General features: G+C 62.8%; 1 protein-coding gene across 1 annotated transcript in view; it reads right to left on the bottom strand.

Moving 5' to 3' along the window:
* The window catches only part of LENG8 (leukocyte receptor cluster member 8), an 18,878-nt gene extending 8,255 nt beyond the window's left edge, over positions 1–10,623 (bottom strand). The window contains exons 1-10 of the mRNA XM_054052289.1: positions 10,517–10,623; positions 9,777–9,918; positions 9,318–9,425; positions 8,548–8,665; positions 7,930–8,012; positions 7,759–7,873; positions 5,412–5,544; positions 3,777–3,998; positions 1,954–2,271; positions 507–635 (exon numbers count right to left, since the gene is read on the bottom strand). Of these exons, the coding sequence (XP_053908264.1) occupies positions 507–635; positions 1,954–2,271; positions 3,777–3,998; positions 5,412–5,544; positions 7,759–7,873; positions 7,930–8,012; positions 8,548–8,665; positions 9,318–9,425; positions 9,777–9,918; positions 10,517–10,554 (1,406 nt within the window). The 5' untranslated portion in view covers positions 10,555–10,623. The remainder of the gene's footprint in view (positions 1–506; positions 636–1,953; positions 2,272–3,776; positions 3,999–5,411; positions 5,545–7,758; positions 7,874–7,929; positions 8,013–8,547; positions 8,666–9,317; positions 9,426–9,776; positions 9,919–10,516) is intronic.

The following is a 10,623-nucleotide window of genomic DNA, read 5'->3' as shown; positions in this document are numbered from 1 at the left end:
CCATTCCAAATCAATCCAATCCACCTCACCCCAATCCAATCCCAATCCCAATCAAACCCCATCCCAAACCCAATCCCAAACGTGTCCTCATCCCAATCCCATCGCAATCCCAATCCTAAACTATATCCCATCCCAACCCAATCTCCATCCCAACACAATCCACTTCCATCCCAATCCCAACCCAATCCCATCCCAGTCCAATCCAATCCCATTCCAAATCAATCCAATCCATCTCAACCCAATCCAATCTCAATCTCATCCCAACCCAATCCCAATCCCAAACCAATCCTGATCCAATCTCAATGCCAATCCCATCCCAATCTCTCATCCCAACCCAATCCCATCCCAATTTTGATCCCAATCCAACCCAAATCCGATCCCATCCCACCTCGATCCCAATCGAACCCCAATCCCAATCCCATCCCACCTCAATCCCAATCCAACCCCATCCAAATCCAATCCCATCCCAACTCAATCCCAATCCCAATCCCAATCCCCTGCGCTACCTCTTCCCGCGCTGCATCCTCCCGCGGCCGCGCTCCACGTGTCCCCCCCGGCCGCGGTTTTTGGGGGGTCCCCGGCGGGTGCCGGGACGGCTCTCGGCGCCGGAGCTGTCGGAATCCGAGTGGGAATCGCTGCGGGAAAAGCACAACAGGGGGACCCCCAAATCCTCAATCCAGGGTGGATTCGGGGGGTATATGGGGGTCTGGGGGCAGATTTGGGGGGGATTTGGGGGGAATTTGGATGTCAGAGGGGGAATTTGGTGGTCTGGGGGCAGATTTTGGGGTCTGGGGGCAGAATTTGGGGAGGATTTGGGGGTCAGAGGAGGGATTTGGGGGAATTTGGGGGTCTGGAGGCAGATTGGGGGGGATTTGGGGGTCAGGGGGGGAATTGAGAGGGATTTGGGGATCAGAGAAGGGATCTGGGGGGAAAATTTGGGGGTCTGGAGGGGAATTTGTGGGCGATTTGGGGGTCTGGGGGGGAAATCGGAGATCAGAGAGGGAATTTGGGGGGATTTGGGGGTATTTGGGGGTCTGGGGGGGAATTTGGGGATCAGAGGAGGGATCTGGGGGAAATTTGTGGGTCTGGGGGGGAATTTGGGGGCGATTTGGGGGTCTGGGGGGGAATTTTGAGGTCAGAGAGGGAATTTGGGGGGGATTTTGAGGGGGATTTGGAGAGAATTTGGGGTCTGGGGGGGATTTGAGGGGAATTTGTGGGTGTGGGGAGGGATATGGGGGGAATCTGGGGGGGAGATTCTGGGATCGGAGAGGGAATTTGGGGGGATTTAGGGGTTGAGGGGGGATTTGGGGCTCTAATTGGGATGAAGATTGGGATTAGGACCGGAATTCAGAGTTGGAATTGGGGTCGGGATTGAAATTAGGACCGGGATTAGGATCGACCCTGGGAACGGGATTGAGATCGGGATTAGATTTGGGATCGGGATCTGCGATTGGAATCGGAATTCAGATTTGGATTAAGATTGCGATCAGGATTAGGATTCAGAATTGGGGTCGGGATTGGGATTAGGATTGAGATTGGGATCAGAATTGGGATTGGGGTTTGGGATTGAGATTAGGATCAAGACTGGGATTCAGAATTAGGATTGGAATCAGAATTGGGATTAGAATTGGGGTTTGGGACTGGGATTCAGAGTTAGGATTGAGGTTTGGGATTGGGATTGAGATTAGGATCAAGACCGCGATTGAGAAGTAGGATCGGAATCGGGGTTGAGGATTGGGATTCAGAATTAGGATTGGGATTAGAATTGGGATTTGGGACCGAGATTAAGATCAGGACTGGGATTGAGAATGAAGACCCGAATTAGGACTGGGAATTAGGATTGGGATTAGAATCCAGATTGGGATGAAGATTGGCATGGGAATTGGAATTGGGACTGGGATTCATCATTTGGATTGGGATTAGGATTAGGATTAGGGGCCGGGGGGGTCTCACCTGCGCCGAAAATGCCTCCCGGGCGATCGGGAGGAGGATCGGGATCGGGATCGGGATCCGGCGCTGGACGAAGAGCTGTTTTCTTTCATGAAGACGTTCCGGTTGCCGAATTTGGTCGGGAAAGCGGCGCCGCGGGTTCGGCCGCGTTGGGGGGGCCCCAAAGAGCCCCCCCCGCCGCCCCCCCCCCCTCCGCCGGCTCCTCGCGGCGGCGCTGCCGGATTTGCCGAAGCCGACGCCGGGCGGGACGTGAGCGACGGAGATTCCCAACGCGGCGCCTTCTTCTTGGGGCTCTCGGAGGCGGCGCCGTCGCGGCTCAGCCTGAGCACAACGGGGGGCATTGCTGGGGGGCATTTGGGGGGCATTTGGGGGGGAATTTGGGGGTCTGGGGGGGGATTTAGGGGTCTGGGAGGGGGATTTGGGGGTCTGAGGGGGGATTTGGGGGTCGGGGAGGGGGATTTGGGTGTCAAAGGGGGGGATTTGGGGGCCGGGGAGGGATATTTGGGGGTCTGAGGGGGGATTTGGGGGTCGGGGAGGGGGATTTGGGGGTCAAAGGGGGGGATTTGGGGGTCTGGGAGGGATATTTGGGGGTCTGAGGGGGGATTTGGGGGTCGGGGAGGGGGATTTGGGAGGGATCTGGGGGGGAATTTGGGGGTTTGGGGGGGATTTGGGGGTCTGAGGGGGATCTGGGGGGGGAATTTGGGGGTCTGGAGGGGGATTTGGTGGCTCAGGGAGGGGTATTTGGGGGTCTGAGGGGGGATTTGGGGGTCAGGGAGGGTGATTTGGGGGTTTAAGGGGGATATTTGGGGGTAGGGGAGGGATCTGTGGGGAAATTTGGGGGTCAGGGGAGGGATTTGGGGGTCTGAGGGGGGATCTGGGGAGGATTTGGGGGTCTGAGGGGGGATTTGGGGGTCTGGGAAGGATCTGTGGGGAAATTTGGGGGTCTGGAGGGGGATTTGGGGGTCTGGGGGGGAATTGGGGGTCTGGGGGGGAATTTGGGGGTCTGGGAGGGGGGATTTTGGGGTCGGGGAGGGATTTGGGGGATATTTGGGGGTCTGGGGCACTGTGAGCGGGTTTTGGGGTACAAGGAGTGGATTTTGGGCTACGAAGAACAGGTTTTGGGGCTCAGGATGGGTTTTGGGCTACAAAGGGTGGGTTTTGGGGCACAAAGAATAGGTTTGGGGCTACGAGGAGCGGATTTTGGGCTACAAGGAGTGGGTTTTGGGGCTCAGGATGGGTTTTGGGCTACAAAGAGCAGATTTTGGGGCACAGGAACGAGTTTTGGGCTACGAGGAGTGGGTTTGGGGCTACAAAGAACAGGTTTTGGGGCTCAGGGCGGGTTTAGGGGCACAAAGAACGGGTTTTGGGCTACAAGGAGTGGGTTTTGGGGTGTGGGTTGTGGGTCTCGGGTCAGGTTGTGGGTGTCGGGGCGGGCTGTGGGCCTCGGTGCGGGTTTTGGGGTGCGGGGCGGGTTCTGGGTCTCAGGGCGGGCTGTGGGTGTCGGTGCGGGTTTTGGGGTGCAGGGCGGGTTGTGGGTGTCGGGGTGGGCTGTGGGCCTCGGTGCAGGTTTTGGGGTGTGGGTCTGGTTTTGGGTCTCAGGTCAGGTTGTGGGTGTTGGGGCGGGCTGTGGGTGTCGGTGCGGGTTTTGGGGTGCGGGGCAGGTTGTGGGTGTCGGGGCAGGTTGTGGGTGTCGGGGCGGGCTGTGGGTGTCGGTGCGGGTTTTGGGGTGCGGTGTGGGTTTTGGGTCTCGGGTCAGGTTGTGGGTGTCGGGGCGGGCTGTGGGTCTCGGTGCGGGTTGTGGGGTGCCGGGCGGGGGTCCCACGCACCCCGGCAGCGGCTCGCGGCTCCAGTCGATGGTGTAGGCCGAGCCGTCCTGCAGCCGCGCCTGCAGCGCCTCTTTGAGCAGCTTCTCGGTGCGGTCCTTGTCCTCCTCCGACTCGCAGGCGGTGAAGCAGCGCTGCACGTACGCCTTCATGGCCGGCGGCCACGCCTCGGGCTTCGCCCCGCGGCACCGCAGCGGCACCGGCACCGCCTCCGACGGCACCGCGCTGCCACGGCACCGTCAGACTGGGACCCGACTGGGACCGGACCGGAAGGGGACTGGGAGGGGACTGGGACGGGAACAGGACCAGACTGGGACTGGACTGGGAGGGGACTGGGAGGGGAATGGGATGGGAATGGGACCGGACTGGGAGGGCACTGGGGTGAGACTAACTGGGACTGGACTGGGACTGCACCGGGTGAGACTGGGACTGGACTGGGACTGGACTGGGAGGGGACTGGGAGGGGAATGGGACGGGAATGGGACCAGACTGGGACTGCTCTGGGAGGAGACTGGGATGAGACTGGGACCAGACTGGGAGGCCACTGGGAGGGGACTGGGACCAGACTGGGACCGGACTGGGAGGGGACTGGGAGGGGACTGGGAGGGAACTGGGAGGGAACTGGGAGGGGAATGGGACCAGACTGGGACCGGACTGGGAGGGGACTGGGAGGGGAATGGGACCAGACTGGGAGAGGACTGGGAGAGCACTGGGACCGGACTGGGACTGCTCTGGAAGGAGACTGGGGTGAGACTGGGACCAGACTGGGAGGGAACTGGGAGGGGAATGGGACCAGACTGGGAATGGACTGGGAGGGAACTGGGGGGCACTGGGGTGAGACTGACTGGGACGGGACTGGGACTGCACCGGGTGAGACTGGGACCGGACTGGGATGAGACTGGGAGGGCGATTAGTACTGGACTGGGATGGATGAGACTGGGACCGGACTGGAGGATACTGGGATTGCTTTGAGCCTGGACTGGGAGGGACTGGAGGGGAACTGGGAGGGGACTGGGAGGGGACTGGGAGGGACTGGGGGGGACTGGAGGGGAACGGGGGGGCACTGGGAGGGCACTGGGAGGGACTGGGAGGGACTGGGAGGGACTGGGAGAAGGGGTGGGGGGGGCTGAGGCAGAACTGTGAGTTTTGGGGGGGTTTGAGGGCAATTTGGGGGCATTTTGGGAAAATTTGGGTAAAATTGAGAATTTTGGGAGAATTTTGGGTAGAAATTGAAAGATTGGGGTGGGAATTGGGAGGGTTTTTTGGGGTTCCCCCCCTGACTCAGTCGTGGGGATTTGGGGGGGATTTGGAGCGGAACTGGAGAAAAATTTGGGGCTGTTTGGGGACAATTTAGAGGCGATTTGGGTGAAATTGAGAATTTTGGGAGAATTTTGGGTAGAAATTGAAAGATTTGGGTGAGAATTGGGAAGGTTTTTTGGGGTTCCCCCCCCGACTCACCCGTGGGGATTTGGGGGGGTTTGGGGGGGATTTGGAGCAGAACTGGAGGAAAATTTGGTGCTGTTTGGGGAGAATTCAGAGGTGATTTGGGTGAAACTGAGAATTTTGGGAGGAATTTGGGCGGAAATGGAGGGATTTTGGGGAGAATGGGGGTGTTTTTGGGGTTCCCCCCTGACTCACCCGTGGGGTTTCTCGGGGCCCGTCTGTCCCCCGAAGGCGCCCGTGGCCGCGGTGCCGCCGCTGCCGGAGGAGCCCGTGAGGACAAACGGACGCTTCGGGAGGTGGAACTTCAGCCCTCCGGAACCCGGAGCCTCTGCGGGAGGAGGGGCAACTGGGAGGACTGGGAGCAACTGGGGGAACTGGGGGGAACTGGGAGAACTGGGGAGGAGGGGGCAACTGGGAGGACTGGGAGAACTGGGGGCAACTGGGGGGCAACTGGGGGAACTGGGGAGGAGGGGGCAACTGGGAGGACTGGGGGGAACTGGGGGGAACTGGGAGAACTGGGGGGACTGGGAGAACTGGGGGGAACTGGGGGGCAACTGGGAGAACTGGGAGAACTGGGGGGACTGGGAGAACTGGGGGGACTGGGAGAACTGGGGGGACTGGGAGAACTGGGGGGAACTGGGAGAACTGGGGAGGAGGGGGCAACTGGGAGGACTGGGAGAACTGGGAGCAACTGGGGGGCAACTGGGAGAACTGGGGGGCAACTGGGAGAACTGGGGAGGAGGGGGCAACTGGGAGGACTGGGAGAACTGGGGGGAACTGGGGGGCAACTGGGAGAACTGGGAGAACTGGGAGGACTGGGGAGGAGGGGGCAACTGGGAGAACTGGGGAGGAGGGGGCAACTGGGAGGACTGGGAGGAACTGGGGGGAACTGGGGGGAACTGGGGAGGAGGGGGCAACTGGGAGGACTGGGAGGAACTGGGGGGAACTGGGGGGAACTGGGGAGGAGGGGGCAACTGGGAGGACTGGGAGGAACTGGGGGGAGGGGGCAACTGGGAGGACTGGGGGGAACTGGGAGAACTGGGAGAGCTGGGGGGAACTGGGGGGCAACTAGGGGGAACTGGGAGGAACTGGGGGGGAGGGGGCAACTGGGAGGACTGGGGGGAACTGGGAGAACTGGGAGAGCTGGGGGGAACTGGGGGGCAACTAGGGGGAACTGGGAGGAACTGGGAGAACTGGGAGAGCTGGGGGGAACTGGGAGAACTGGGGAGGAACTGGGAGAACTGAGGGGAACTGGGAGGAACTGGGGGGAACTGGGGGGCAACTGGGAGAACTGGGAGGAACTGGGGGAGAACTGGGGAGGAGGGGGCACTGGGAGAACTGGGAGGACTGGGGGGAAGTAGGAGGGAACTGGGAGAGAACTGGGTGGAATGGGGGGAGCATTGAGGGGAATGGGGGTGAACTGGGGGGGGACTGGGAGGGAATTGGGGGGAATGAGGGGCACTGAGGGGAATGGGGGTGAACTGGGAGGGACTGGGAGGGAACTGGGAGGGAGTGGGGGGGAATGGGGGTGAACTGGGAGGGAATTGGAGGGAACTGGAAGGGACTGGGAGGGCACTGGGGTGCACTGGGGTGCATTGGTATGAACTGGGGTGCACTGGGATGCACTGGGATGCACTGGGGTGAACTGGGGTGCATTGGTATGAACTGGGGTGCGCTGGGGTGAACTGGGATGCACTGGGGTGAACTGGGGTGCACTGGGGTGAACTGGGGTGCGCTGGGGTGAACTGGGATGCACTGGGGTGAACTGGGATGCACTGGGGTGCACTGGGATGAACTGGGGTGAACTGGGATGCACTGGTATGAACTGGCGGTGCACTGGGATGAACTGGGGTGCACTGGGGTGAACTGGGATGCACTGGGGTGAACTGGGGTGCACTGGTATGAACTGGGATGCACTGGGGTGAACTGGGATGCACTGGGGTGAACTGGGGGGGCACTGGTATGAACTGGGATGCACTGGGGTGCACTGGGGGGGGCACTGGGATGAACTGGGGGTGCACTGGGGTGCAGTGGTATGAACTGGGGGTGCACTGGGATGAACTGGGATGCACTGGGGTGAACTGGGGTGCACTGGGATGAACTGGGATGCACTGGGGGTGCACTGGGATGAACTGGGGGTGCACTGGGGTGCACTGGGATGCACTGGGATGAACTGGGATGCACTGGGGTGCACTGGGATGCACTGGGATGAACTGGGGTGCACTGGGATGAACTGGCGGTGCACTGGGATGAACTGGGGGTGCACTGGGATGCACTGGGGTGCACTGGGATGAACTGGGATGCACTGGGGGTGCACTGGGGTGAACTGGGATGAACTGGGGGTGCACTGGTGTGAACTGGGGGTGCACTGGTGTGAACTGGGGTGCGCTGGGGTGCACTGGGGTGCACTGGGGTGCACTGGGGTGAAGTGGGGGTGCACTGGGGTGAAGTGGGGTGCACTGGGGTGAAGTGGGGGTGCACTGGGATGCACTGGGGGTGCACTGGGATGAACTGGGGTGCACTGGGGTGCACCGGCGCTTACGTTTGATGCGGCTCCAGGGCTGCCCCCCCCCCTTCTTGGCCCGGGGGGTTCCGTCCCCGAAGGTGGGGGAGGGGTACGGGGCTGCGGCCGCTCCGGGGGGACCCCCTCCGGCCCCCCCCCCCGCCCCCCCCCGAGGCCCCCCCGGAGCCGCCGGGGGGAGGGGCGCCGTGCGGGGGGGGAGGGGCGCCGGGGGGCGGGGGGGGCTGCGCACCCCCAAACGGGGGGGGCTCCTCCAGGCCCGGTACCGGCGGCTGCTGGGGGGGTACGGGGGGAGGGGGGGTCAGCACCCCAAAAACACACATACACACCAAAAACACCCCCCCCGGGACCCCAAAAACATCCCCAGGGACCCCAAAAACACCCCCAAGGACCCCAAAAACAACCACCCCCGGGACCCCAGAAACAACCACCCCTGGGACCCCAAAAACACCCCCCCGGGGACCCCCAAAAAAAAAAACCCAGGGACCCCAGAATAGCCCCCCCCGGGACCCCCAAAAAAAACCCCTGGGACCCCAAAAACACCCCCCCTGGGGACCCCCAGAATAGCCCCCATGGGACCCCAAAAACACACCCCCCACAGAACCCTAAAATCCCCCCCCAGGACCCTAAAAACACCCCCCCAGGACCCCAACCGCCCCCCCAGAACCTGAATTGACCCCCAATACCCCGCTTTTGCCCCCCCCGGACCCCCCTTTGCCCCCCCAATCGCCCCCTTTGACCCCCAGCCCCCCCTTTTGCCCCCCCGGACCCCCCTTTGCCCCCCCAGCCCCCCCTTTTGCCCCCCCTCACCTGCCCCAGGCCGCTCTGCTGCCCCGCGGGGGGGGGCTGTTGGGGGGCTGTTCCGTAGCCGCCCCCCCCCCGCGCCGTACGGTGCCGCCGGCGTCGCCCCGTACCCCGAATACACACCCTGGGGGGGGGGGGGGGGGGGGCAGTCAGTGACCCCCCTCAGTGCCCCCCCCGCCCCAAAATCACCCCCAAATGCCCCCCCCGCACCAAAGGGGACCCCTAAATAACTCCCCGATCCCCAAAATGGACCCCCAAATACCCCCCCAGCCCCAAAATGGACCCCCAAGTGCCCCCCCAGCCCCAAAGTGGACCCCCAAGTGCCCCCCCAGCCACAAAATGGACCCCCAAATGACCCCCCCTCCCCAAACTGAACCCCCAAATGACCCCCAGACCCAAAATGGACGCCCAAGTGCCCCCCCCTCCAAAATGGACCCCCAAATGACACCCACCCTTAAAATGGACCCCCAAAGGAGACCCTGAAGTGCCCCCCCATCCCCAAAATGGACCCCCAAATGCCCCCCCAGCCCCAAAATAGATCCCCAAGTGCCCCCCATCCCAAATGGGACCCCAAAGTGTGTTCCCCATCCCCAAAATGGACCCTCAAGTGTCCCCCCCATCCCCAAAATGGACCCCCAAGTGTCCGTCCCCCCCAGTGGGACTCACAACTCCCCCCCCCCATCGCCAAAATGGACCCCCAAGTGCCCCCCCTTCCTGAAAGGGACCCCCAAGCCCCCCCCAAACACCCCCCGCGGCCCCCCCCCGCCCCCCCACACCACGGGGTAGCCATAGTAGCCGTAGTAGCCGTAGCCGGTGCCGTAGGGCTGATACCAGGGGTAATAGGGGGGGGGCTGCAAGTTGGGGTCCCCCTGGGGGGCCGAGAACTGAGGGGAGGGGGCAGAAAATGGGGGGGGGGAGGGTTACAACCCCTTGCGACCCCCCCCAACCCTCCATGCACCCCCCAACCTCATTTTCTAACCCCCCCATTTTCTGCCCCCAGACCCCATTTTCTCCCCCCCAACCCCACTTTCTGCCCCACTTTCTGCCCCCCCAACCCCATCTTCAGCCCCCAAACGCCATTCTCTGCCCCCAACCCCACTTTCTGCCCCCCCAATCCCCATTTTCTGCCCCCCGCCCCACTTTCTGCCCCCTCAATCCCCATTTTCTGCCCCCCCAACCCCATTCTCTGCCCCCCCAACCCCCCCTGCCCCATTCCGTGCCCCCCTCTCGCTCACCTGCCCCCCCCCGGCGCCCCCCCCCCTGCTGGCCCCCCCCTTGCTGATGCTGGCGAGCGCCTGACGCGCTTTCTCCCACTCCGGGTTCTCGTGCGGCGCCTCCGGGGCCTCGCGACCCCCCCCCATCGCAAACTGGGGGGCCCTGGGGGGGCAAACGGGGTTAACTGGGAGCACTGGGGGGGCAAACGGGCTCAACTGGGAGCACTGGGAAGGCCTAGGAAGCCAAATGGGGTGAACTGGGGACACTGGGGGGGACTGGAAGACTAAACAGGGTTAACTAGGGGTACTGGGGTACCAAATGGGGGCACTGGGAACACTGGGGGTGCCAAACTGGGTTAACTGGGGACACTGGGGGGGGCTAAACAAGGTTAACTGGGGGCACTGGGGGGGCGAAACGGGGTTAACTGGGGGCACTGGGAAGTACTGGGGCGGCAAACAGAGTGAACTAGGGGCACTGGGATCAGTACGGGGGGCAAACTGGGGGCACTAGGGGGGAAACTGGGGCAAACTGGGGACACTGGGATGAGTAGCGGGGGCAAACTGGGGAGGGAAGTGGCCAAACTGGGGGCACTGGGGCAAACTGGGGACGCTGGGATCAGTGGGGGGGGGCAAACTGGGGGCACTGTGGGGGTTGGGGGGGAAACTGGTCCAAACTGGGGGCACTGGGGCAAACTGGGGACACTGGGACAGGTCGGGGGGGGGCGAACTGGGGGGGAAACCGGTCCGAACCGGTGCCTCACCACTCGGCCGCGCGCTGGTCCCCAACGTTGGACGACATCGACCCCCACCCGCCGCCAACGGCGCCTCAAGATGGCGGCGCCTTCACTTCCGGTGCGGCACTTCCGGC

Source organism: Cuculus canorus, chromosome 33 (genome assembly GCF_017976375.1).
Source record: "Cuculus canorus isolate bCucCan1 chromosome 33, bCucCan1.pri, whole genome shotgun sequence".
NCBI lineage: Eukaryota > Metazoa > Chordata > Aves > Cuculiformes > Cuculidae > Cuculus > Cuculus canorus.
The sequence above is the reverse complement of the archived record's forward strand: the minus strand, read 5'-3'. Positions and strand labels throughout refer to the sequence as shown.